General features: G+C 41.8%; 1 protein-coding gene across 5 annotated transcripts in view; it reads right to left on the reverse strand.

Moving 5' to 3' along the window:
- Window positions 1-27,880, reverse strand: part of SLC18B1 (solute carrier family 18 member B1) — a 148,773-nt gene that overhangs the window by 79,291 nt on the left and 41,602 nt on the right. For 2 of the 5 annotated variants that reach the window (XM_033938973.1, XM_033938971.1), the window contains exons 2-5: window positions 20,428-20,567; window positions 20,225-20,320; window positions 11,072-11,145; window positions 40-187 (exon numbers count right to left, since the gene is read on the reverse strand). In XM_033938973.1, coding sequence (XP_033794864.1) covers window positions 40-187; window positions 11,072-11,145; window positions 20,225-20,320; window positions 20,428-20,567 — 458 coding nt within the window. Of the gene's footprint in view, window positions 1-39; window positions 188-11,071; window positions 11,146-20,224; window positions 20,321-20,427; window positions 20,568-20,715; window positions 20,893-21,770; window positions 21,936-27,880 lie in introns of those variants that run through there. The other 3 variants (XM_033938972.1, XM_033938975.1, XM_033938974.1) reach the window with 3 other exon arrangements.

Raw genomic sequence — 27,880 nt, forward strand, 5'->3', positions numbered from 1 at the left:
TCAGAATATTATGCTTTACAGACATCAAAATTTGCATACCAGTACTGTAGCTACATTGTTGGGAAAAGTCTTTGCAAGAATAGAGAACGATGCGGTCATTGCAGCTCCAAATCCTATAGCATCCACTGACCTCACTATAAAGCAGAGAGCTATAAATATTGGTCCATTAGGTGCTTTATTCAACATACTGAAAAACAAAAGCCAGAAGCATGTACAGGTAAAATTGTAAACCAGAAGTAGACAAAAGATTCAAAACCATTCCAAGAGGGAAAGCTATCAGTGTGGGCTATCTTGAAGACAGGTTAGTTTACTGTTGACCCCAGTTGTTAGTAACTAGGTCTCATTGTATAAAATGGGATCTGTGCTATAAAATTAAACATTTTAAAAGGATAGCCCACATTGGTAATGTTCCCCCCTTAGATACCAAATACTACATGTCCATATTATTATTATTATTTTAATTCTTTATTCATTTTTAAAACTTTCAATCAGTGCGATACAATATAAAATCATTTTATACTTTAACATCACTTAATATTCTAACAAAGACTACTTCAGATCAAATATCCCTCCCCCCCCACATACCCAACAATTATCTTCATACATAAGAAAAGACAAAGTATCCCCCTTCCCACCCTCAAACTTGGACGTGTATGTTCAAAGGGAAAAAGTAATATTCATTCTTTACAATATTTTGTTAATGGGTCTCAAACATCCCTAAATTTCTTAAAATGCCCCTGCTGTATGGCTATTACATGCTCCATTTTAAAAATGTGGCATAAAGAATTCCACCAAAAATTATAACTCAGCCAGTCCCAATTTTTCCAGTTTTTCGTAATATGCTGTATGGCAACCCCTGCATGAGTAAAAGTTTATTATTATTAGAAGATATTTGGCTCTTAGCTCTCACTGATGTACCAAATAACACAGTATCATACGATAACGCCACCCGATTTTCCAGTAAATTATTTACTTGATCCCAAATGGATTTCCAAAAAGCTAAGTATCAATGGACAATAGAATAGTAAATGATCTAATGTCCCAGCTTCAAGATGACAGTGCCAGCATCTATTAGACTTAGAGCTGTCTAATTTTTTGTAAACGAACTAGGGTCCAAAATGCTCTTTGCAACAAGAAAAACAGAGGGGTCCTTTTACAAAGCCGCGCTAGCGGTTTTATCGCAGGCACCGGATTAGCGCATGCTATAGCGCCCCCTAGCTGGAAATTTACCGCCGGTAGCGGCTAGCGTGTGCAGCAATCTAGCGCGCGCTATTCCGCACATTAAGGCCCTAGCGCGGCTTTGTAAAAGGAGCCCAAAGTTTGTCTCATAGATGCCGACACCGTACATCTCATCCTGCAAGCCCAAATTCGTGGTCATTGAGACGCAGTAATTCGATGCTTTATCTCAATACTCCAAATGTCACGCAGACCAGTCTTCCAGATATTAATTTATACCACTGAGCAGCCTGGTGTCCCAGGAAGTCCACCTGAAAACATAAGACCGGCAAGCTTTATTTATTTTCAAGATTTTTCATTCAGGGAACCCCTCCTGAATGGCCTGCTTCAATTGCAACCATCTAAAATTTTGTGAATTGTTAAGACCATGTCCATATTATTTTAAAACAAGTCACACCAAGATAGACCAAGGTCTATAGAGTCCAGCATCTTGAGAAAATGGTCAATCAAGGTCACAAATACACAACATATTCCAAAACGTAGACCCAAATCTAAAAGATTATTTCCAGGGATAAAAGCAATGGCTTTTATTTCTATAGACTGGCTATTTTTTAATGGACTTTTCCTCTAAGAACTTTGCCAAGCCTCTTTTGAATTCAGCTTAGTCACATTCACCTTGGCCTCCAGAAACAGATACAGTTTACTTTGGTTAGCATGAAAAATACTTTATATGTTTTCAATCAATCAATCAGTTGGTTGTTAGTTTCATTGAGTGCCTCCTGTTTTAAATAACAATCACCATTCATATAACACTAGGTAGGATAGAACTAACCACAAAATACACAATAACTACCTTCTTCTGTTGAGAATGAGGCAATTGAAACAAAGCACCTAAGTGGAGAAAAGAGACCTCACATAATAGCATGGAACTTAACATAACAGCATAACATCATCGGTCAGAAAATAAAACTCCACTTCAGTGCAGCAAAATTTTCTTAAGTGCCTCAAACAACAACAATAGGAAAAACATAGAAATAGAAAAGTCACAATCCTACTCATATTCAGTATTCATGGAAGTTCACCCTATAGCAGTCCTTTACTGGTGAACGATTTACAAAATCCAAACGGCATAGGAGCAGTGAGAAGAACAAAAGCAGTGCTGTATCCCAGAGTGCAATAGTCAGATTGCCACAAATAAGGCCAGAACACAATAAAAAAAAAAAAAAATCAAAAATATGTGTATATCACAAAGTATATTATTCCAGCATAATCATTCAATTCAAACAAACAGTTCAAACAACAATTCAAAAAAGTCAAAAATCTAGTAGCAGCCTATAGAGAAAAAAAAAAAAAAAAGCACTACTTAGCTTTAAACAGCCACTGCTCAGGTCAGCCAACTCACTCCTCCGTTGACAGTTTCATAAATCAGTGTAGAGTCCATGAATACACAGTTTCAGAAATCCCAACGGGAGACCCCCGTTTCGCCTCCAGTGTCATCAGGGGAATAGCCTCTTCACAGGACATTAGGTAGTTAGAAACTGCTCTGAATGATTGCTTTAAAGACCAGTCAGCAGATGACATCACCAGAGCTCCACCTATAGGAATGCCCTCCATTCCATTGCATGATTCAGGCCAGCTGGAGCTACAGACTGCAGAGCAAATATTCATTACCGCTTTTTCTGAAGCAACCGATGTCGGATATCACCGCATCAGGAAGTCATAAGCAACTTGATTGAAAAAATGAATGCATTCTGCTTCATTTTTTCAATCAAGTTCCTTATATTCAACTTGATGTATTTTATCTGTTCTATGTATTACTTCTTTTCCTGCCATGCTGGTATTTTCTGCATTATATTGTAAATGCTTTCTGTCTTTATCTGTTTTTAAGTCCATTATTCTAATTTGTATTTTATCTGTATCCCATGTATTAGCTCACCTCACCTAGAACTTTTTTGGTATGGCGGTATATAAGAATAAAATTATTATTATTTATTATTATTATCTGTAATTGTTCTAAAACCTGGCAGCAGAACAATGAAAAAAAAAAAAACAACCCATGCCATTTACCAATGCAATGTTTTACCAACGGCTCCATAATTTCTCAGCAGTGATGCAATGTCTGTGCTCTGTAAGTAAATCTTCAGCTGCTTTGAAGTCTGTCCCACATAGAAAAGCCCACAGGGGCAAATTAGCAAGTAAATAACATTGCAGGATGTATCAGCATAAAGATAACAAGTTTTATCAGTTCTCTGATCATAAGAAGTAGGGTCTTCCAACATCATAGGACATACAATACACCGACCACAACTGTGATGGTCCTCAAAGTCCAACCCCCCTCCCTCATCCCCAGTGGTCCATGCTACTGCCAGACACAAATAATCACGCAAATTCATATTTCTTGTAAATGAAAATAGATACTTGAGATCTCGCAACCCTGGGTGAGCTGTCAAAACATTAATGTGATGTTTCATAGCATTTACTATCATGGGGGTATGCTCATATTTTAAAACACAGGTAAGCATATCACCATCATTATGTTTAGTATAGTGAAGAAGCTGCTCTCTCCGATTCCAATGAGCCCACTTTGCTGCTTTCTCAACTATTTTAGCTGGATACCCACACTGTAACAATTTATCCATAAGGTTCCTTGCCTTCAGATCATAAACTTATACTGAAGAACATATTCTCTTATACCGTAAAAACTGGGCAAATGGCAATCCCATTTTTGAATGCTTAGAATGCATGCTGGATAATTGCAACAGGGTATTCCAGTCCATAGGCTTCCAAAAGACTGTGGTCACACAGTCTCCTCTCTGTAAACTTCCCCCATTATCGCTTCCAAATTGTAATTCCCTGTATATTATTCATTGTAATTCCGACTTATTATGCACACTCTTCCACTTAGCTTATGTATCTCAAATCCCTGGTTCCAATTCCTAGCTTATTTCCTGTTCCAAACATATGTATCTTGTTGTAAACATATGTCTCCTGCTGTAAACACTGCACGAACTTCTTTGTAAACCGCTTCGAACTTATGGTATAGCGGTATATAAGAAATAAAATTATTATTAAATTATTATTATCTACCCTGCACCATCTGAATATTAATGTCCAAAAAAAAAAATAGTGGACTTAATCCAGTTTAATTCAAAATGAATAGTTTGAAAGCACTAGTTGAGAAAAGCAACAAAGGTAATTAGCTGTGAATAGTGCCCCCCAGAATATCAGAATATCATCTATGTACCTCCATCATCCCAACACATGTTGAAAATCTGCAGAAGGGTAGACCCATTGCTCCTCAAATTGGATCATAAACAAGTTGGCAATAGTGGGCATGAAGGAGGCCTCCATCGCCACCCCCTCTTACCTGCAGATAAAAAATGTATCTTTAAATAAAAAATGATTTCTAGTTAAAACCAAAGTAGCAAGGGACACAAGAAAATCAGTAGGAATCAATTGAGGACGGGATCCAGTATCTAGTACTTGACGTATTATTGATATAGCCTCATCTTGGGGAATATTTAACTATTCCATCTCACTTATAATTTTATAAACCTCTCTAACTTATCCCCCTCAGTTGTCTTTGCTAAGTTGAATAGCCGTAACCTGTTTAACCTCTCTTCATAAAGCTGCTCCATTCCCTTTATCAATTTTTTAACCCTTCTCCAAAGCTTTTCTAGTTCTGCTATATGCTTTGTGATGGGGTGACATATGATATTCTCAGTTCTCAGAGATCAAACAAAATAAGCTCTCTCAAAATTGTGAGATATAAGATGTCGGAGCTTGGCACAGAAAACACTACTCCAGTTTAGGGTTTCCACAAACTTTTAAGTGCCACACATGTGCAACACTTCCTGTCTGTTGCTTTCATGCAGGACTGCTTCAATCCTCACTTTTCCACACAGCTGCGTGTTACTGGAGCTCACATCAAGATGTATCTTTGTGAATAATTTCCAGCTTCTAAGTTTTGTTTTTTGTTGGGGGGGGGGGGTTTCAAGTCCTGTCACTATTGTGTGGCAATTTTCCTGTTAGTACCTCTAGTTAATTTTTTAAGTTTCTTTCGTTTTGCTGTGTTTAGATCGATAAAGGCCTCATCCAGGCCTCAAGCATACTCAGTGCCAACAGAACCAGATACTGGTGTCTACCCAAAATCCCTCTTCTCATAAAAGCTGGTTTTCAAAGATATCCAAAAAGAGATTTGTGGCTGAAAGAAGCAGCACAATTGACTTTTTGGTGCAGAAAAGCCAAGGCCATTGATCTTACCATCAGAAACCGTCAGTCTCTATAGATTCAAGAAACATAATGGACACTGGGGATTCATTGGCATCATGAGTGCCTCGATCACCATTGACATTGAGCACTGATAGAGGCCATTGGGAAGATCATCACCCCAAGTCCTACCTAGAAGAATGGAAGGATTCCTCCTCTTCGATTCTGAGGGACCAATCACTTTAGACACCAATCAAAGTTTGGCACATATTGGCATCACAGCTCTCAAACTGTAGTGCCATGAGAATCAAGATACCAGTGCCTCGAAGCACCCCAACATGAGGGTTACTCATCCTCCAAGGAAACGGAAGAAGTGCAACAGCTTCCAAGGACCAAGACCATTATTGGGTGCGATTCAGCATGACTACCTCTACTGCACTCCCCACACCTCTTTTGATGGCAACATTTGAGGAGCACATCAGAAAAAAAAATAATAATAATCAATAAATAGATGAAATGCTACTTTGCTCTACATAATGCAGCAGCTTCAATATTGTTGCTGTTAAAAGACGGAAGTTCAAACAAATCAAAAACCTGAGCACTGCCTGTAGCAGGCAAATTTACATTGTAAACTTGAGATTCATGTCTACCACACTAGTCTCAATATCCAGTCCATCAAGAAGGAAGCTATGTTGGCACATTGGAGATCCCCAGCTTTCAATGCTCAAGGCCAATAACTGACTCAATATCAGTGTATAGAGACACACAACTATCTTCACTGTTGGGGTTTTTTTCCTTTCTATCTGGAAAGGTAGCATCTCCTTTTTTCTTGTAGTATATAGACACAAAACATAAGAAAAATTTCAGACAACCAAATATTCTCTACACATACAAAGAGGGAAAAAATGATATGCTTATATACCAGAGAAAGAATTATGATAATGAACCACAAAGGGTCATAACTCCATACTCAGGACATGAAAACAAAAGAATAGTCTTACTGGGTCAGACCAATGGTCCATCAAGCCTGGTAGCCCGTTCTCACAGTGACCAATCCAGGTCACTAGCACCTGGCAAAAACCCAAAGAGTAGCAACACTCCATGCTACCAATACAGGGCAAGCAGTGGCTTCCTTCATGTCTTTCTCAATAACTGACAATAGACTTTTCCTCCAGGAAATTGTCCAAACCTTTCTTAAAACCAGCTATGCCATCCGCCCTTACCACAATCTCTGGCAACACGTTCCAGAGCTTTAACTATTCTCTGAGTGAAAAGTATTTCCTCCTATTGGTTTTAAAAGTATTTCCCTGTAACTTCATCGAGTGTCCCCTAGTCTTTGTAATTTTTCAGAGTGAAAAATCAATCCATTTGTACCCGTTCTACTCCACTCAGGATTCTGTAGACCATAATCATATCTCCCCTCAGCCATGTTTTCCAAGCTAAAGAGCCCTAACTTTTTTAGTCTTTCCTTATGCGAGAGGCGTTCCATCTCCCTTATCTTGGTTGCTCTTATTTGAACCTTTTCTAGTGCCACTATATCTTTCTTGAGATAAAGAGACCAGAGTTGAATGAAATACTAGGTGAAGACGGGAAAAAAAAATCTGTTGGACTGCTAAATGATCGAGGGGTAACAGGGGTACTCAAGGAAGACAAGGCCATAGCAGAGAGATTAAATGAATTATTTGCTTCAGTCTTCACTAAGGAAGATGCGGGGGAGATACCAGTGCTGGAAACGATATTCAGTGCAGATAAGCCAGAAAAACCAAAACAAATCTCTAACACTAGAAGATGTAATGGGCAATTTGACAAATTCAACAGTAGTAAATAGCCTGGACCTGATGGTATACATCCCAGAGTACTGATCAAATTCTAAAATGAACTTGCAAAGCTATTGTTAGTGATTTGAAAATTATCTTTAAAATCCAGCATGGTACCGAAGACTGGAATTTGGTCTATGTAATGCCTATTTTTAAAAAGGGTTCCAGAGGTGATCTGGGAAATTATAGACAGACGAGTTTGACATCGGTGCTAGGCAAAATGGTATAGACTATTATAAAGAACAAAATGACAGAGCATATACATAAGCATGTATTAATGAAACAGAGTCAACATGGATTTAGTTAAGGAAAATCTTGCCTCACTAATCTATTACATTTCTTTGAAGGGGTGAATTAACATGTGGATAAAGGTGAGCCGATTTATGCTGTGTATAAAGATTTGCAAAAGGCATTTGAGAAATTACCTCATATGAAAGACTTCTGCAGAAATTAGAAAGTCATGGAATAGGTGGTAAGGGATGATTAGGTTCTTACCTTGATAATTTTCTTTCTAGTAGAAAGGCTTATGAGTCTTGAACCAGAGGGTTATTTACCTCTTATCACAAGTTGTCAAGTCCCACTACATGTAATTTTTTTCAGCAGGGATAACAACTGCATTTTGTCAACTCCCACTGCATGAACATTTTTTCAGCTCTGCCACCTGTATCTCTGGGCTGTGCTGCACCTTCAGTTCGTACCAAAGCAAATAAGAGGAGAAATAAAAAGAAGAACTCCCTGAAAAAGCCAGATCTGCTCTGCTCTTAATATAAAATAAGGAGGAACAGAATTATCCACCTACCAGATTACAACCAGCACAAACACTTATGTACTTGCTACAATCTCTGATTTATAAAATAGTGAGTAATCTGCTCAGTCTTTAAACCTGATTGATAGGCAAAGACAAACATCTGGAAATACATACCTATCTGGAGACACTAAGCAGGCTAATTGAAATCTGAGAGGGCGGCCTTCAACTCATATGCCTTTCTACTAGAAAAAAGATCTTCCCTTCTAATGCAAAAGGCATACGAGTTTTGAACCAGTGGGACATACCAAAGTAGTCCCCCCGAGTCTAGGATGAAGCAGATGAGCCTGGTGCTAGCACCAAGAACCTGCTATATCCATCCTGCAAATGTTTGTGAAAGTATGGAGGGTGGACCAAGTAGCTATTCTACATACAAATCTCCTCAGGCAGGATTACCTGGTATTCTGCCCATGGAAAAACCATACTCCGCGTAGAATGTGCTCTCAAAGAAATTAGTGATTGCTTGCCATACCCGATATACACTGAAGAAATAGCCATGCAAATCCATCTTGAAATGAAAGCCTTAGAAGCTGGCTTCCCCAGAATGTTAGGACTCATTAGTACAAAAAGATGATCTGAGAGATGCAAATCAATCACCACCTCAAGGTAGTGGAGAAGAACTCTAGCATCCAGCAACACCAAAACTATGTCCTTTCTCTCCAAACCCGTGGTATGGAACACCCCCCGTTGTACTTCCTGATTTATGATTTATAGAAACATAGAAACATGATCAAGTTCAAGTTTATCAAGTTTATTAGCAAATTTGATTGATCGCCTATTAGAATCACTAAGCGATGTACAAATCAAAAATAAGAGGTTCACATTTAACAATTTTATGACATAAACATACAAGAATTCGGGAAGGTGTCAGATAAAGGCCAAATAATGTCAGATAAAGGCCAAATGGCCCAGCTAGTCTGCCCATCCGCAGTAACCATTATCTCTTTCTCTTTCTAAGAGATCTCACGTGCCTATCCCAGGCCCTCTTGAATTTGGACACAGTCTCTATCTCCACCACCTCTTCCGGGAGACTATTCCAAAACCACCTTTGACAGAAAGAAAGGTAACGTGTGCAGCAAGACTCCAGCGTCCTTAAATCCAAGGAAAGGCTCTCTGAATGGCAGAGTCTGCAACTCCAACACCCTTCTCACTGAGACGATTGATACTAGGAAAACTGTCTACTGAAAGATCCATCAGCGACACCTCTTGTAAGGGCTCGTTCAGGGTATTACTAAGAGCATGCAAAATAATATTAGGATTTCACATTAGGGCCGGCTGTTGCACAGGAGCATGCAGTTGCAACTCTCTCTTCAACAAATCTAGCTACCGCAGAATGAGAGGCTGAAGAAACTTTCTCCCCTTGAACCCTAAAAACATGAGAGGCCTAACACCTGTACTTTGAGGGAACCAACCTTCAGGCCCTTATTGAGTCCAAACTAAAGGAATGTCAGGACCACTGATATTGGAGCCTAAAAGGGTTCCAAATTCTGCTCAGCATACGAGCACTGAAACAGTGGCTGCAACAGCCACTTGATTCTTAGATCTTAGGAGGGTAGTTATGACCACCTCAGAGTAGCCCTTCCATGCTAAAGCTGCACTCTCGAGTCATGTCGTAAGCTCAAAGTGTTCCAGATCCTCCAGGGCAATCAGATCCAGTGAGAAAAAAAAAAAATAAAGAGTTGGAAGTGACACTTTGAGACATTTCTCTTTCTGGCCATGATATGCAGATCTGGTTTGGCTACAATCTGATACAACCAGGATTACCTACCTCAGGTGGGTCGCTATTCTTCGAATGACCCAGCCTTTCCAGGGGCCATGGGAGAACCCATACAACAGACCTTTCTCTGGCTAAGGTTGTACTAGGGTGTCCATGACTACGCTTCTGGGCTTGAATCTTTGGCTGAAGAACCAAGAGATTTTTTGTTGGCTGCCAACACCATCAGATTGAATGTCAGAAACCCACAGCTACTCACAATGCTGTTGAAGGCCTTCCGGGACAACAACCACTACCCCTGATCCAAAGTCCACCGGCTGAGATAGTCAGCTTGCATTTTGTCAAGTCCCACTACATGTGCTGCTGATGAAGCCTGCAGGTGGATTTCTGCCTAGCAAAACAATGACTAGGTCTGCTTTCTCATTGTGGCACTCTTGGTGCCTCCCTGCCTGTTGACGTATGCCACTATGACCAGTATTGGACAGACCTGCACAGTCTGTGTTCCATATATGGTGATTCAGTGGGCGTCAACGTGAACTCCACTAATGAGATAATATGGCCAGACTTTAAAGTAGATATCCTGCAAACAACAGGATGGTTGTTTAGGCTACAGTGAGCTTGAACGGCAAATTCAGCATTTGGAACCTAGGACAATACCAGAGACTTAGTCTATAGTCCAGAAATATCAAAGAAGAGACAAGTTAACCTAATCATGTGTTTTTTTAAATGGATATAACTTATGGGCAGACTGGATGAACCGTTCAGATCTTCATCTGCCATCATTTACTATGTTACTATGTCAAGTATGGAGAGTCCTATGGAAAAGTAAATCTGCACCTGAAAAGAAGTGTATTCAAAAGTCTCTGCTGTGTCTAGGATGTGCAGAAGCAAAAAAAAAAAAAAAAAAAAAAAAGGGGGGGGGGAGGGTGGGAAAAACAAAGGATCCACAACAAAACAAGACACCAAAACAAAGTGAAACAAAAAGACGCAAAATATCTGGATGAAAAGGAGTAAAAATGTTTATGCAAAGTCCAAAAAAAAGTGATTGTGCAAATACAAACAATAGTCGGTGATATACAATGTAATGTAAGGACTGAACAAAGTCCATGTTTCGGCAATACTAGCCTTCTTCAGGAGTCCAAAATGTCTTCAAAGCACGCAGCAAAATGTTTGCATATTATGTATAATTATTTTGTCTTCTGGCAGGACTACAGCTCCTGCTTAATTCAGCTTTACAAATAGTTGTGGTGTTCTACCAAGTTTCAGAGCAGTGGAGTACAAAGTGGAGGAAGAAGGAGATTAACCCTACCCTCTTCTACCCCCTTAAAAAGACAAGACAAGACAACTTACCCAAAAATAATTGTAGCAGATCCACACACAAACATTCCGGTCACAAACATGAATTTTGCTCCAATATGAACCAGCTGCAAACAAGTTAAAACATAATTATTGTAGTGACTTATAGCAGTATTTACGTAAACATGAACCAATGGAGAATTCCTCTTATTACAGCATTAGAACTTTTGATAGCACACACAGCTAGAAAAACAAACAAACAAACAAACAAAAACTACTAGTCCTGACTCTACCTTTAAAAAGGACGATAGTTATTTTGTTTTGTAACTTGCCATATGTTTTCAAGTGAAATTTAAAGGATATTAATAAAAAAAGAGATTATGTACTTACCCTGGTAAGCTCCTTTATAGTAGATAGACGAGACATTGTAGACCAGGGCTGCCCAATTCGAGTCCTCGAGATCTACTGGCAGGCCAGGTTTTCAGGATATCCACAATAAACATGCATGAGAGAGATTTGAATACCAAGAAGGCAGCAGTGCAAGCAAATCTCTCTCATGCATATTCATTGTGGCTATCCTGAAAACCTGGCCTGCCAGAAGATCTCGAGGACCAGAATTGGGCAGCCCTGGGGTTATTTCCCTTTAGCCGCATGGTTGCAGAAGGAATCCACTCCAGATTTTTCACTCTGCCTCTATAGTATTTCACTGGGCTGTTTAGCTCCCTCTACAGTTAGTACTCGGACACAGAGAGCCACCCAATACACAAAGTAGAGGCACCCATAGAACCAGGCTTAAACCAACTGTTCTGCTCAAGAATTCAACCAATATTAAAATTAAATGCCAGCACAGACTCCAAAGATGCCGAGGAACCACTCCCCAATATATTGAAACATATATAAATTCTTTCCAGCCCTCAAGGGCTGACAGGCATCCAAGAAACAGCTTGGAGAAGCATAAAGGTACTGAAAACTGTAAGTAGGTACAGTAAATACTAGAATGTCTAGCCTATCTACTGGAAAAGAGCTTACCAGGGTAGGTACATAATCTTTTTTTCCAGTGCAATAGGTGAGACATTCTAGACCATAGGTGTCAAACTCAAAGGCCCGCGGGGCAAATCCGGCCCGCCTGGTTGTTTTATGCGGTCCAGTGTCCCTAGTGTTACCTTGTGGCCGGCTCCTTCCACCTCACAGCCGTAGTGTGCACAGAGCCATGTGCAGCAGCTTCTCGTGTGAACAACACCTCATCCAGAAGCATTCCCTCTGATGTTGCAATGTCAGATTGAAGGCTTCCGGTTCAGGTGCAGGATGCATGAGGAGCTGCTGCACGTGGCTCCGTGCGTACTACGGCTGTGAGGAGGAGGAAGCCGGCCACAAGGTAACACTAGGGGGCATCGGACTGTGGGCTGCATAAAATGGCCAGGTTGGAGCCGGCGAGAAGGTTAGACACCCGCCGGAGGGAGGCACAGAATGGAGGGAAGGAGACAAAAGTAGGGGGGAATGATTTTATTTTCAAGTTAATGTTTGAATTGTGTCAATTTTGAGCATTTTAATCTGCTGTCTATCTTTTGAACTGCTCAGGAAGAAATACATTTGTTTCTTTTTCTCTGCAGAATCTTGAATCTTAGGGTGTTTGTTTTTTAAAAAAAATATTAGTATTGCTCTCCTTCTGGGAGTGACAAAGCTCTGAACAGCCAGTCAAACAGATATGGATGAACCTGCAAGCCCATCTTGCGCAGGTGGCAGCTACCACTGCCATCACCTTGGTGAACATGTGAGGTGCTGTCTCCAGCCCAAAGAGAAAGGCCCAGAACTGGTAATGGATTTCCAGGACATGAAAACTCAGAAACTTTCTGTGGTCTAGAAATATGGGAACATGTAGATAGACCTCTATCAAAAACAGAGAAGCCAGAAACTCCACCCCCACCCCACCCCCCGAGCTACTGCCGCTATGACTGATCGTACTGTTTCCATGCAAAAGTACAGAACTTCAGCGCTGCATTGACATGTGTAAGAACCAGAATGTATCTCCAATCATCTGAGTCTTTTCTTGGGCACAACATAGTATATGGAGTATATGCCTGAGCCCAAATCTTCGGGTGGCACAGACTCCATGACCTGAATATCTAATAGCCTCTGAACTTTAGCCACGATCTTGCTTGCATTGCCAGGGAGTCCACAAATCAGTCCATTCAGGGCTGGGTGAATTCGAGCTTGTAACTGCTCTAAATGATCTCCAATACCCAACGATCTGATGAGATCTGTGCTCAGGCTTCTGCACAGTCTGAGAGCTTTCCCCCTATCTTCAGGGGAACCATTCCAGACCTGGCATCATTGTGCTTTCTTGGAGGTTGAAGCTGGATGTGAACTGGAGGTTTGGCTCTACCTAGGACCTGAGAATCTCTGCCTGAATCCCTGGAAAGATCTCAGAGATGCGATTACTCCTCAGTACTGCCGAAAGTTCTTGGAGCCATGAAAATTAGACTCACTGGAGCCTCTAGAGGTTTGCAGTCTGCTGTCAGGTAGAGATTTCAGCCGACAGTCTACCATGCAGCTCATGAGATCATCCAGTCTCTTTCTGAACCAGAGTTGACCCTTGAAAGGAAGTCTGCTGAGGGTAGCCTTAGAGGTTGAATCTCCAGCCCATTGCCCGATCCAGAGCATTCTGTGGGCTGAGATCATATAAGCTGAAACTTTGCTCATGATTCTGATGATGTCGTAAAGAGCATCAGTTACATAATCCACCCCTGCTAATAGAAGCTGGGGCAAAGGCTCGCCCTCCACCAGCTCAAGATTCCACAACCTGGTATGACAGGTGCATGTCACAAAAGAAGCTGCTATAGCTGCTGATTCCCAAGGCCAGCTCTTTGAATTGCCTTTTAAGAATCACATCCACTCTGCAATCCTGCATAACCTTCAATACAGACCCCACTGATTTTTCTAATAAGCTGTAACAACCTTACTGGAAATGTGCTGCAGCCTGCCTCATCTCCAAAGGTAGCTGAATCTGGGCTAAGAAATCACTACCTCAAACGGACCACTCCTCCAGCACTGAAATCTTCAGGCTGCTAGTCTGACCAGTGTCTGATTGAGCCTCAACTCTCACAGACACAAAAATGGAGGAGGCAAAATGCAGCCGGCACCCTGCATGACCCCGCTGAGCCCCTTATGGATGCCTGAGAGCCTGTGCTCCAGCCCCTGCGACATAGTAGGCGAGCAATGCTACAAGGAAAACAGACCGCAAGCTCCAAAAGGTTTCTGCAGGCTGGCAAACAAGTACCACGGAGGGATTGGTCTGTCAGCTGCAAACCTCAGGCAGAGCTGGACCCTCGATTAGGGAAGCTCTTAGCACTGAAAGCAGTCAACAAAATACCATGAAAAAGACTAGAAAAAAAAAAAAAGAAACAAAACAAACAAATCAGAGCAAATCAGATCAGAAAGACTCCTTCCAGCTCACATGCAAAAGAAAAAACTGAAAGAGACAACAGAGCCCTCTAGTGAAGAAAGAGAAATTCAAAAGCTGAAGTAGATTCCTTTTGCACTGCTTGCAAGTACTGAAATATTACTCATCTGTTCAGAATGACACACCTATTTCACTAGAAATTGCATTTCTTTAAATAAATTTACTCATCTGGCTGCCAAAGCCAATGACATCCAGAGGTCCACTTTCTACTGAATGGTTTTCATATCATCAATTTTATCAGCATGTGATTGATCATGCCTTTGAAATGCCTGTATGGCCAAACTACCATTTTTTATGTTAAAACATAGATTAGAAAAATCCAGACACGGACCAAGAACTTCTTAGTCTTGGCTCCATCCAACGATATCCTCAATTTTAACCACATAGACTGTAATATGTTTCTTGAAATCTATTATTTGTCCTGTTATGTGTGCATGTCTTTGTAACTCTACTGAACAGAGTTCATCTCTTCTGCAGTTGTGAGAATCTAGTAGTGCTATAGAAAAAGTAAGTAGTGAAAGTCAAAATCTTTATAAAAATGATACTTTTTGAGTTCCAAGGGCTGCAGTATATAATATGTAAATCACTTTGGGGTCATTTTACTAAGGCGCGCTAGCCGTTTTAACGCATGCTAAACGCTACCGCGTCCATAGAATGAGTGCGTTAGTGTTTAGGGCACGCTAAAACGACTAGCGCGCCTTAGTAAAAGGACCCCTTTGTTTGTACCACAGAAATGAGGTGTATCAAATGCATTACCCATTACTAACAGCTGAATATAACCTCATCCTAGGAGACCTAAACCTACACCTAGAAGACACAACCTCCACACCAGCAAATAACTGTCTATCCTTCCTCAATGCCTTATCCTTCCAGATCCTAAACCCACAAACCACTCATGAAAAAGGTCATCAACTGGACATTGCTGCATTCATGTCTCACCAACCATCCAATCCAGCAATCCAAACTCCTAACGGAACATGGTCCCCATCCCTATGGTCAGACCACTACATTTATAACTTCAACATCAATTGGACCAAGACCAAACACACACCTCAATCAAAAAAAACCACATATACCTCACGCAAACATATCGACCCAACCATTTTCTGGTCAAATGTAGACGAAACTATCCAAGACTGCGACCCAAAAAACTTCATCTCCCACTGGAAAAATGTATCCACCAACATCCTTGATGATCTGGCACCCCTACAAACCAAAACCAGAACCAGCAGGAAATCAGACCAATGGTTTGATAATGAATTACTCCAACTCAAAAGACAGTGTAGAAGATTAGAAAGAAAATGGAGAAAAAAGAACCAAGATCAAACAAAAACCGACTGGAAAAAAATCAACAAACAATACAAAAATCTACTAAAAGATAAGAGGAAAAGCTACTATACTAATCTCATAGGCACGGAAACCCAAGATTCCAAAAAAATATTCCAAATCCTGAAAGAATTAACAGACACCAAACCATACACTACCACCACGAACACACCTCCACCATCACCCACCCTCTTAGCAGAACACTTCAAGAACAAAATCACCAACACCAGAGCCACACTCATCCTTAACCCATCCCATCAAAATCCAATCACAATCCACCCTACAGGAAAAGAGGCAACCGCAGCAGACAGAATTTGGACTCAATTCCCTAACATACAATGGTCAGAATTCAACAAATTCTACAAAAAATACAGCCATGCCTCCTGTGACCTCAACCATTGCCCCTCATATCTCCTTACCACCCCTAGTGTAAAATTCCGCACCATAACTCTACAATGGATCCAATTCACGCTCACAGAAGGCACATTCCCTGCTGACCTCAGCGAAATTGTCATCACCCCAATCCAAAAAGACCCAAAAGCACCACAAAACCTCCCATCTAACTTTAGACCTATAGCCTCAATTCCGCTATATGTCAAAATTATAGAAGGCCTAGTAGCCAAACTCCTCACCAATTACATAGAGGACCACAACCTACTCCACCCCATGCAATCAGGCTTCAGAACAAACTTCAGTACAGAGACACTACTAAGCTCCCTTATGGATACCGTCAGACAACAACTTAGTACAGGGAAAAAAATGCTACTCATACAACTGGACCTATCGGCGGCATTCGACTTAGTAGACCACAACATCCTTCTACAGATCTTAGATGCAATAGGCATCTCAGATAAAGTATACTCCTGGTTTGAAGGATTCCTAAAACTCAGAACCTACAGTGTAAAATCAAACAAAGAAAAGTCAGAATCCTGGTCAAACCCCTGCGGCGTACCACAAGGATCTCCACTATCCCCTACCCTCTTCAATCTCTACACTGCCTCTCTAGGAACGCATCTGGATAATCTAGGCATAACCTCCTATAGTTATGCGGATGACATCACCATCCTCGTCCCATACGATCATTCTAAACCTACCATGACAGACAAACTTCACCAAACACTTGAAGCAGTCACAACCTGGATGAAAAAATCACAAACTTAAACTCAACCAAGACAAAACCAAATTCATCCTCCTAGAAAATGACAAGATCCAAACCACAACCAACCTAGACATAAACGCAATCAAATATCCCATCCAAACCACCATAAAACTACTAGGCATGACCATAGACAGATGCTGCACTATGCAACCGCAAATAAATAAAACAATTCAAAAATCATTCGCAATCATGAGAAACCTGAGACAAGTCCGAAAATTCTTTGAAAGAACACAATTCCAACTTATAGTACAATCCCTAATACTAGGTATATTGGACTACTGTAACATACTCTTCCTTCCATGTCCTGCAACTACGATAAGACAACTCCAAACAATCCAAAATACAGCTTTGAGACTCATCTACTCATTGAAAAAACATGACCACATCACTGATGCCTTCATCAACTCACACTGGCTCCCAATCCAAGAAAGAATCCAATTCAAATTCTACTGCATATTATTTAAAACCCTACACGGAGACAGCCCATCATATCTGAACAATCGCCTCATCCAAGCACCCAGTACCAGACACAGAAAAACGCACTCCCCATTCATACCCCCCCCAATCAAGGAAGTAAAAAGAACAAAACTACACGACGGCCTCCTAGCCACTCAAGCCGCAAGGCTGGACAACCAGATCTCCAACCTTCTGATGACCACCCCAGACTATAGGACGTTCAGAAAAGAAATAAAAACCACACTTTTCAAGAAATTCCTGAAGCAGCAATAACAACACGACCTCTAAATGCTCTTAAGATCTACAACTTACCTCTCTAGCTAATCATTGTAACTCTGTTTTTTTTTAAATTAACCTTTTGTAATCCGCCTTGAACCGCAAGGTAATGGCGGAATAGAAATCCCTAATGTAATGTAATGTAATGTAAATACTATGCATCATCAGTCTCAAGTTAGAGCACAGCAGTTCCTGAACACACCTGGCTTATCACATGGAGGAATTTGGAAATAAATGTCAGAGACCTTGGAGAACCCAAAAGGCCATCAAAACTTCTGCATAAATATTACAAAAGAGGTAGGTTTAAAGTGGCATAGAAGACCAAGAGGGTAATGTTTTCTATTCCGTGATGCATTTATTTCAGTTTAGTATCTATTTCTCAGTTATTTTTAATTATTTAACTTCAAAAAAAAAATTACTTCAAAGACTTTTCCCCACCCTAATGTTTTTTCCCATCCCCTCTCTCTCCCTTTTCTCTCAACATTGTAACTTTACCCTACCATCAACCCCTTCCCTCATAATCAAGTTTGTCTAGTCTATGTTTTAATATACACTGTCTGTCCTCTAAATATTGAATATATTAACTCCTCTTCCTTTTTTATATTTTATTGTAATGTACACCGGCCAGATATTTATTTGATGGTCGGTATATTAAAACCTAATAAACTTGAAACTTGAAACTTAATGTTTAGCTTGGGATGGTCAGTATATGATGCCAGACATCACTGGCTTTCTATACACAGTTATTTAGTGCCAGTATCCGGAAACCAGCCGATACTGAATATCCAGGTTTGGGAATTGACTTGGTCAGCAAGACTTATCTGGGTAGGAGTCATTCCTACCTGGATGCATAGGAGCCAACTTTTGAAAATGATTGGGGGGTGCTCAACTCATAACTCGCAACAAATTTCCCCTTACTCAGCAACAAAAAAAAAAAACACAAAGAAAAACAAAATACATCTGGTAGTGATGACCAGCCTGTATTTAAATGTCACGAGCAGGGGCAGGGAATATAGACAAATCAAAGGCTAGGGTACAGCCCCTCTCCTTCCCTCACCCCCCAGCGTGTCAGCATCATTCTCTCTCTTTCTCCTCCATTCAAGCCATTTATAGCACTTTTCTCCAACCAGTCCCTTTTTCTGCAACCTGTCTACAGCACAATTTTTTTTTCCATTTTCCCCTAATTTTATCATCCCCCCATCCTCCCTCTGTACTTTTTTCTCCTCCTGCATAGGCATAATCTGATGCTTTATATTTGGGGGCAATGAATTTAATTGCTCCTGGCCCGCTCTACTCCCTAAATCTTTTAACCTGTTCTGCCTCTTATTTTCCCTTTTCCCAGCCTTCTATTTCCGCAGCAAGGCCCAATGCACTTTTCCCTAGCTAGTTGCTATTCCATGTAGGTTTGGCTCACTCATCCCTTTAATAATAATAATAATAATAACTTTATTTTTATATACCGCCAGCTATCTTGCGACTTCTAGGCGGTTTACAGTAAAAGAGATTGTCCTCTACAGGTGAGACTTCCTTTTGTTGGCAGATTTAATTCCTTCAGTTTGTGACTTCCCATTGTCCACAAGCTTAATCATTTCCTTGCTCTGCTCTCCTTGGCTCCAGGCAAATTCCTGGGGTTTTGGTACTGGTTCCTCATCCCCTTTTGCACTGCAGCACTTACCCTGGCATTCAAAGATTTCAGACCAATGACTATCCTTCTGCCAGCAGAGTTCACATTAAATTCTTTGCCACATGCTCACTCTGAGCTTTGGAAGCCATCCTGTGTGCGAGGGTGTCTGGGTGGCTGAAGCAGGAGGGGCGGGGGCTTGGGTGGCCACGATCTTCACAGGGGGGGGGGGGTTCAGGTTTCTGAGGCAGAAGGGATAGGCATCCCTCCTACCTTTCTTTTTTTATGGCAGACCTGTCGTTTTTTTCGGGTCGGCATAACTAATCGCTATTTTTTGTGTTCCGTGAAGTGATGTTAGGGCATCGATCGGTGAGCTGGTTTTAATATTAATGGCCCAATTTTAATACTAATGAGGTCATCTGCATAGCAGAGTTGGAGGCTGCAACAGAAGCACGGAAAAGCGCACGGTGAACCACTGAGTACATTAGTCAGCAAAAATGTTGTCGCTAAACCAGTTCAACCTTTTTTTTTTTAATTTCAACTGTTTTTGTTTTTTATATATACACCACTTATAACCTAAGTGGTTTACATTCAGGTACTCAAACATTTGTCCCTATCTGTCCTAGTAGGCTCACACTCTACCTAATGTAGCGACGATTGTTAGACGCTTGGTGACTTTAGTGCATCTGGACCCCTGTCCCATTCCTGCAAGCTTTGCCTTAACCACACAAGCCTTAAACACTTATGATTTTAAAGTGTTTGAGGTTTGTGTAGACAGAGTTTGCAGGAATGGGGCAGGGACAGAGCTCACGGGGACAGGATGGGGATAGGCAGTTCCCGCGGGGATGGGGGAAATTTGTTTTGTTTTGGGATAAAATATATTTAAAGAAAAAGTTTATACATACTTACATACTTTCCCAATATCAACGAAGTCAGGAAATTGAATAAAGCAAAGCAGCCAAAAATTAGTCCAATGATAGTATTGCTGACACCCTTTCTCACAGCCTGGAAAATGACAAAATGCAAAAATGCAGTAAATAAAGTGATGGCAGAGGCACGACAAAATGAAAGTGAGAAATTCAGGAATAAAATTTTTAAAAACAATCAATTACTTCTTGTGGAAAAAATGGCCCCAGTATAGAGTAACAAATCATTGAACTAAAGTTGATTGAAGCAGTTGATATAAGGGTAAAAATCTGCTCTCTGGAAAATTTTCTGGATTCGTCTGCGAGAACGTCTTCCTCGTCATGGTCTTAAAGATAAAAAATATATATATGTATACATTGTACATAAATACTGTCTTAGTTTGACCATAAATCTAGATAGTCTGCTCATGCTAGAGCTGCAGTGGCCTAGTCTAAATTTGGAGAACTAGAACTGGAAGATTATCAGGTTCTTACCTTCGATAATCTTCTTTCTGGTAGCTCCTGGAGGATTCTATACGCAAGGTGTCCAATCCATTCGCGTGATCCGGGATTTGCAGAAATCCATACACTTTTCTCACCTTGTGCTTCTCCTACTACTGAGAGACACAGCCCCCTGCAGTTACGTCAAAAAGCCAAGCTACCACATTTGAACAAGGCAACAACAAATTAGGGGCCTGAAGCACCAGGGGGGGGGGGCAAAGGGGCAATCCCACCTTCCACTATTCCAATTGGGCATAAAGCACCAATGGGGTGAGGAGGGTAATGGGACCTGCCCCGAAAGGGAGAGGGGATTGTTTGGCAGTGGCAAAATTTTTTGCCAGGTCTGAGCTGACAAGTCCTCAGCCAATCAGGGCTCCTTGTAATACATTTGCATGGCAGAATCAGAGACTGGTAGGAAGCTCCAAAAAGACCATGGTAAGTCGTTTTGATAATCCGCAGCTAAAATGCATGGACGCTAAATCGCCTGGAACCGATTTAGCAACCATGTTAAAAGTTTTGAGAGTCTTCCCTGTAGTGTTTTTACTTTTTTATTTTCTACCCTCCATGACCAACAATATCCTACAGCAAATCTTAGGACTAAAAAACTTTCCAATTCATTAACTTTTCACACATCTACCACGTAAGACTAAAGGCAGAAAAGCTGTACAGTAGATTTGCAAGTTTTATCTCCTTGCTGACAAGTTGTAAAAACCAATCAACAGACCAGCGGGTGGGGGAGGGTTTCCTTTGGGCCCCGGAGGGCGGGCCTAGCAGCCATTACCCCTGAGTAAAAGATGTAACCTACTGGAGTCGGCTACAGCTGAGGGTTCATTTCTGACGTTTTAGGAGCAAGCCGCGAAACACGTCGTCCCCCCCCCCCCCCCGAAACTCAGCGCCAAAACAAGCTACCCTGGGACAGAAAGAAACTTTCGTCTCACAACCAGCACGGGCTCCCCACTAAGAGAGAAACAAGAAAGAGAGCGTTTGTCTATTAACATGCATGCTAAATTCTAAGAAAGGGTTGCAATGCGATTTGGAGGGACTCCTACCTACGATTTCGCTCCCCGGGTCCCGGCCGGTGCCCTCCTGGCTCCCCATCACGCTGCTATTGCGCTGGGAGCTTCCGTCTGCTCTTTGCACAAAGCCAGCTTTAAATGTAAGCAGTCCTGAGATTTAAAGGCACAGAGCCCTCAAGCTTGGATTTTTGCTCTCCAGCTGGGCCTGCTTCGAACTTATAGGATACCCCTAATGAAGATGCATGAGATGTTATTTGCCTACAATGGAGGTTGTGCAAGTAAAAGTATCTCATGCATATTCATGAGTGATAGCCTAAAATCCTAACTGGTTTCTGGTTCCTCCAGAATTGACACCATTGTAGCTAACAGTGGAGTGACATTGTAACTCGTGCTAGGCTGGCTGGGACAACTTGGGGGGGGGGGGATGAGTGTGGTTTAACTACACCTAAACAGGGCAGAGTGGGGTGGGGGTAGAGGTTGTAAGTGGTCCTCCTCTTTGATGCCAAATTTCCAATTTCCAAGCTGGAGATTAGGGGATGGTCCTGGATCAGTGGTGGACCTAGGGCAGTGTTTCTCAACATCTTCAAGCCAAGTACCCCCTAAGTCTAATAAATATCAATGGAGTACTCCCGCCCAAGCTCTGCCCTGACCCCACCCCCATAATAATAATACTAATTGTAATGCAATTTTTTCCATTCATTTTTCATATACACACAATATAATCTTATTAATACATAATGGTAACCACAAAATTTTAAAAAAAACCCCACAAAGCACACAGTATGCAGAGAAAATGTTAATTATCATTTATATTCAGGAGGGGGTTCAAAGAGGTCAAGGCAAATGACTTTAAAATATTCAATGTCACCTCAGTAACAATTATAGAAAAATAGACAAATATAGTGCAAAATAGAGACAGCAGATATAAATTCTCAAAATTGACACATTTTGATCACTAAATTGAAAATAAAATCATTTTTCCTACCTTTGCTGTCTGGTGATTTCATGAGTCTCTGGTTGCACTTCTTTCTGACTGTGCATCCAGTAGTTCTATCTTTCTGCCTCCTGCATGCTTTCTCTCCTCCAGACCTCATTCCATTCCCCAACCAACATCTCTCTCTATCCGTCCACAAGTCCAACTTTTCTTCCTCCCTCCTCCATCCCTGCTGGCAACATCACTCTCTCTTTCTCTCTCTCTCATTTCCTCCCTTGCTGCAAAGGGAATGGGGAAAGAGAGAGAGATCCAGGGTGCATCTCTCCCACTCCCTTTACTACCACATACAACATTTATCCCTCCTTTCCACCAGTCCAACATCTCTTTTTCTCTACCTCCTGCATGCTTCCTCTCCTCCAGTTCTCATTCCCTCCCCCAACCAATCTCTCTCTCTCTCTCCCCCCCCTTCATGAGTTCAACTTTTTACTCTCTGCCCTCTCCCCCTTCCTCGGAGTGTGACATTTCTCCTTCCTTTCTGCCATCCCCATCCGTCTCTTACTCTCTCTTCATGAGTCCAACACTTTCTGCTTCCTGCACTCTTCCTCTCCTCTGAACCTCATTCCCTTCCCCAATTAACATCTCTCTCTGTCCCTCCATGAGTCCAACTTTTCTTCCTCTCTCCTCCACCCTATTGGCAACAAGTCTCCTTCTCTCTCTCTCACTGTCCATCTGTCTTGAGAGATCCAGGCATCACTCCTACCCCCTCTACTGTCACATCCAACATTTCTCCCTCTCTCATCCCCCGGATCATGTGCAGCATTTTTCACCATTGCCCACCAGCCCCATGCTCATTTCTCCTTCTATCACCCCTCTCCAGCACAATGCTACATCTCTCCCTCCATCACTATGTCCAGCATTCCTCCCCCTTGCAATCCCCTTCAATTTGTCCCTTTGTTCCCTCTCCACCACCATATACAACATTTCTCCCTCTCGTCCTTCTCTCCCAATGCTTCTCTCTCAATGCATCTCTCTCTCCTCTCTTTAAGACCAATTTTCCTTTCTTCCTTTCCCCATGTGCCACCATTTTCCCTCTCACTCACACACTCATACCCAACAATTCTCCCTTTCTATTCCCTCCCTCCTATGTCCCAAGTTAGTGCCCCTTTCCTCCCTCCCTTCTGTGTCCCATGTTCTTGCCCACTCCCTTCCATCTGTGTCAAGTTTGTGCCCCCTACCCCCCCCCCCCCCACACACACACACATAAGTAGCTGCCCATCTGTAGAAGCCTCCGCTGCTTCCGGGGATCCCACCTTTCTGCCCACCCACTGCTGGGGATCTCTCCTCCTTGCCCGCCTGTCCCCGTCCCCCCCAAAGCCAATCCAGTTCTTGTTTGTGCTGCACTTGCTCCTTCTGTCTTCAGTGTCATTCGCACCCTGCACATGGCTGACCCACAAGCCTTCCCTCTGACATCGGAGTTAACGTTTCCTCCCTTACTGCATAGAGGAGGACATAGAGGAGGTTTCCGGGTCAGCTACTTGCATGCAGTGTAGAAATTGCTGCCTGTGCCGTCCCTGCAAGGAGTGCCACTGAAGACTGAAGGAGCGAATGCGGCTCGAGAAGACCTGAGTCGGCTTCCGGGGAGGGGGGGGGGAGGGAGGATGGGCAAGCAGGGAGAGAGGGATCCCTGGCCGTGGCAGGGGACGGACAAGAAGGTGAGATCCCCTGCGGTTGCGGCGGTTCTATGGGAATATCCTCCGTGGTGGCCAGGCCACATACCCCCAACAAGCAGCCCGTCTGAGGCTGATCATTTTATAGCACACACCCATATAAAAAAATATTTTTAGTAATTTTATTTATTTATCTTTATATCCCATCTTCCCCAGAGAGCTCTGAATGGGTTACATTTTATCATTCATAGTGTTACAATATAACATTACATCTAGGGTTACAACCTCTCCAGCCCCACACTGGTGCTGTGATGTAAATAAAATAAACAAAAAAGACTTTTCCTCTCTTTTAGGTTCTAGCTCACACTTGCAGTCTAACACCAGGTCTGGCAGGATATATATTTCAAATCTGACATACTGTAATCACAAAATAGAAAATAAAATTATTTTTTCTACCTTTTATTGTCTGGTCATTTTATTATTCAAATGATGTTGGTCCCAGGCTCTGGTTTATGTTTGTCTTCTGTTAAATCGCTAGCCAGGGACTCCTACCCATGTGATGTTTTCTTCTTTCTCTGTGCTCACCATCCATCTTCCATCTCTGTACCTTCCCTTCCACTGCCATATCCACCATTTCTGTTTCTTTCTCACTGTCTACCATCTCTCTCTTTCTCTCTCCCTGCCTAGTGCCCTGGGTCAAACCAATCTATTCCCCTCCATGCAGCATTGCTCCCTCCCCTCCACTATCATGTGCAACATTTCTGTCTCTCTCCCCATGCACCATCTCTCCTTGTTCTCCGTCCTATGTCCAACATTTCTCCTCTCTTCTCCATGCATGTCTCCCTTTCCTCCATCATATGCAGGATTTCTCCCTCTCACCCCTTTCTACCTCTTTATTACATCTCCCTTTCTCTTCTCCAGTCCATGTCCAACAATTCTTCCTCTCTCCCCCATGTGCAGCAGTTTTCTATCCTTACCTCCCATCCCCCTGTATATCAGCTTTTCATCCCTCCTCCCTCCCTCCCATCCCGCTGTGCAGCACCTCTGAACCCGACCAATTCCCCACCCCATCCCACCATGAGATTTTATGCGGCCTGCTCCACCAGGGCTTCTTTGCCACATCATCAGTGACATCATCAATGATGAAGCAGAGGGAAGGCCCCGGCGGGCCATACGAAGCCTGTTCAGAGTGTTCTCTCATTTTCTTCAGCCTTAACTCGCTGCTCTACCACATCAGGCCTTCATCCTGCTTGTACGATGGCAGGATCCAGCAGAGAGGCAGGCCCAATGCTGACAGCAGTGAAATTTCCGGATCAACCCCGGATCAACCCCCCACCCCCCTGTCCTGGATTTCATTCTGAAATACTATGGAACTTGCAACCCTGATTTCAATGCACAGAATCAGGCACTACAAATCCCACACACTACTTTGTAGTGTAAGTTCAAGACTAGAACTGGCTAAAAAGGCTTCCTCCCAGAATTAGATAATAAGGCAGCTCTGCCTGATGGTTTTTACTTGTATTTGCACTGGTGGCTACCTTCAAAATAGGATCACTAAGCTGCCATATAAAAGAGAAAAGTCCTTTTATGGAAGCTTGAAGCCCCTAGCAGTAGTACACCAAGAATACTACTAAAGATCAATGACATCATTTTGAAGAAGGCTCTAGAACAGGGGTAGGCACTCTTTATAAAGAAGGCCACATGGATATCAGTACTAACTCTAGCTTGCCAGAAAAGTTTTATGAAATAAAGTACTTAAAATTGCCAAATTTCTAGTTGACATTTTCTGTGCATACTTCCCATGGTCTCGCAGGCTGCGTTTAGCCTGAAGGCCATAGATGTTCAGCCTTGCTCTAGAAAAAAGCTGGTTTGGATCCCACTATTTCTTCAAATTACTGGCCAGTTGCTAATATACTGTTATTAACAAAATTGATTGAATCCATTGTTGCTAGTCAACTTTCATCTTATTTAGAGAAATTTTTCATCTTATGTCCATTCCAACATGGCTTTCACTCTAATTTTAGCACTGAAACTCTCTTGATCTCTCTACTTTCAAGGGTCTAGCACAGGGGTGTCCAACCTTTTGGCTTCCCTGGGCAACATTAGCCGAAAAAAATGTTTCTGGGGCCACACAAACGCTGCAGCAAGACAGAGGAGGGAGCCAGCAAGACAGTATACATCTGGGGGCAGCAAAGGAAAACACTGCATCGCCCTCGACCGGGGCCGCAGGTTGGACACCCCTGGTCTAGCACTAACCTCAGGAATTACATTTCAAATTGAATTTTCTTATAAAGTTTTGGGAATTCTCTTAGACTCCTCAATTACATTTAAAGACCAAATAAATTCTTTGGTTAAGAAATGTTTTTTCAGTTTGCATATGCTGAAGAGGGTTAAGGGATTTTTTTTCATCACCAACTCTTTACAGTCTTGGTACAATCTGATATATTGGCTCGGTTGAATTACTGTAATGCAATCTACATGGGACTAACTAAAGGCAACTTGCAAAGATTGCAATTGATACAAAACACTGTGGCCAAGTTGATCTTTGGGAAATGGAAGTTTGACCATGTATCCCCTTTGCTGGAAAAGCTTCACTGTTTGTTTCAGGATTCAATTTAAATGTGCCTGTATTGTTTTCAAACTCCTGTTTGGTATCTTTATACCACTGGTTCTGTTAATCTGGAATGCTCAAAAGATCTAGTTTTTCGCAAAATACACAAAGATTAAAACTTTCCCTTCTTTTAAGGGAATTAGGTCTAAAGGTAAACTGGTGAATTCTTACATGTTCAAATTAATGGAGGTGTGAAATGCAATTCCATCTATGATAAGAAACAAACTCCCTTCAACTATTTCATAAAACACTGAAAACGTTCTTATTTTCTAAATTTAGCAACTCGTTTGTTTAATTTTCTTTACTGTCCTTTTTGTTTTTGGTTCTTTTTCACTTACTCTATTTCTTTTTAATTTGTATCTTATCATGGCTGGTTCACCCTATGATTGTTAACCAAGTTGAGCTCCATTTTTATGAAGATGACCCAGTCTGTAAATTTAAGATTTAGTTTAGAACATCAATACACCTACTAGAAAAACTAAAGAAGTTGGATTACTAAATATTCTGACATAGAATCTCTATGCCAGTGATTCCCAACCCTGTCCTGGAGGAACACCAGGCCAATCGGGTTTTCAGGCTAGCCCTAATGAATATGCATGAGAGAGATTTGCATATGATGGAAGTGATAGGCATGCAAATTTGCTTCATGCATATTCATTAGGGCTAGCCTGAAAACCCAATTGGCCTGGTGTTCCTCCAGGACAGGGTTGGGAACCACTGCTCTATGCTAACAGACTTTCTGGTCTGAGTTGCACTCGTAAAATATAGATGGACCCTCAGAGAGTACACAAATATAAAGAATGACACGGGGACAAATTTTTCCCCGTCCCCGCGGGAACTCATTTTCCCTTCCCGTCCTTGCAAGTTCTTTTCCTGTCCCTGCTCTATTCCTGCATGCTCAGTTTTGTATCATGAAATGATCACATTAGAT

This window comes from Geotrypetes seraphini, chromosome 3, assembly GCF_902459505.1.
Source record: "Geotrypetes seraphini chromosome 3, aGeoSer1.1, whole genome shotgun sequence".
NCBI classification, from domain to species: domain Eukaryota; kingdom Metazoa; phylum Chordata; class Amphibia; order Gymnophiona; family Dermophiidae; genus Geotrypetes; species Geotrypetes seraphini.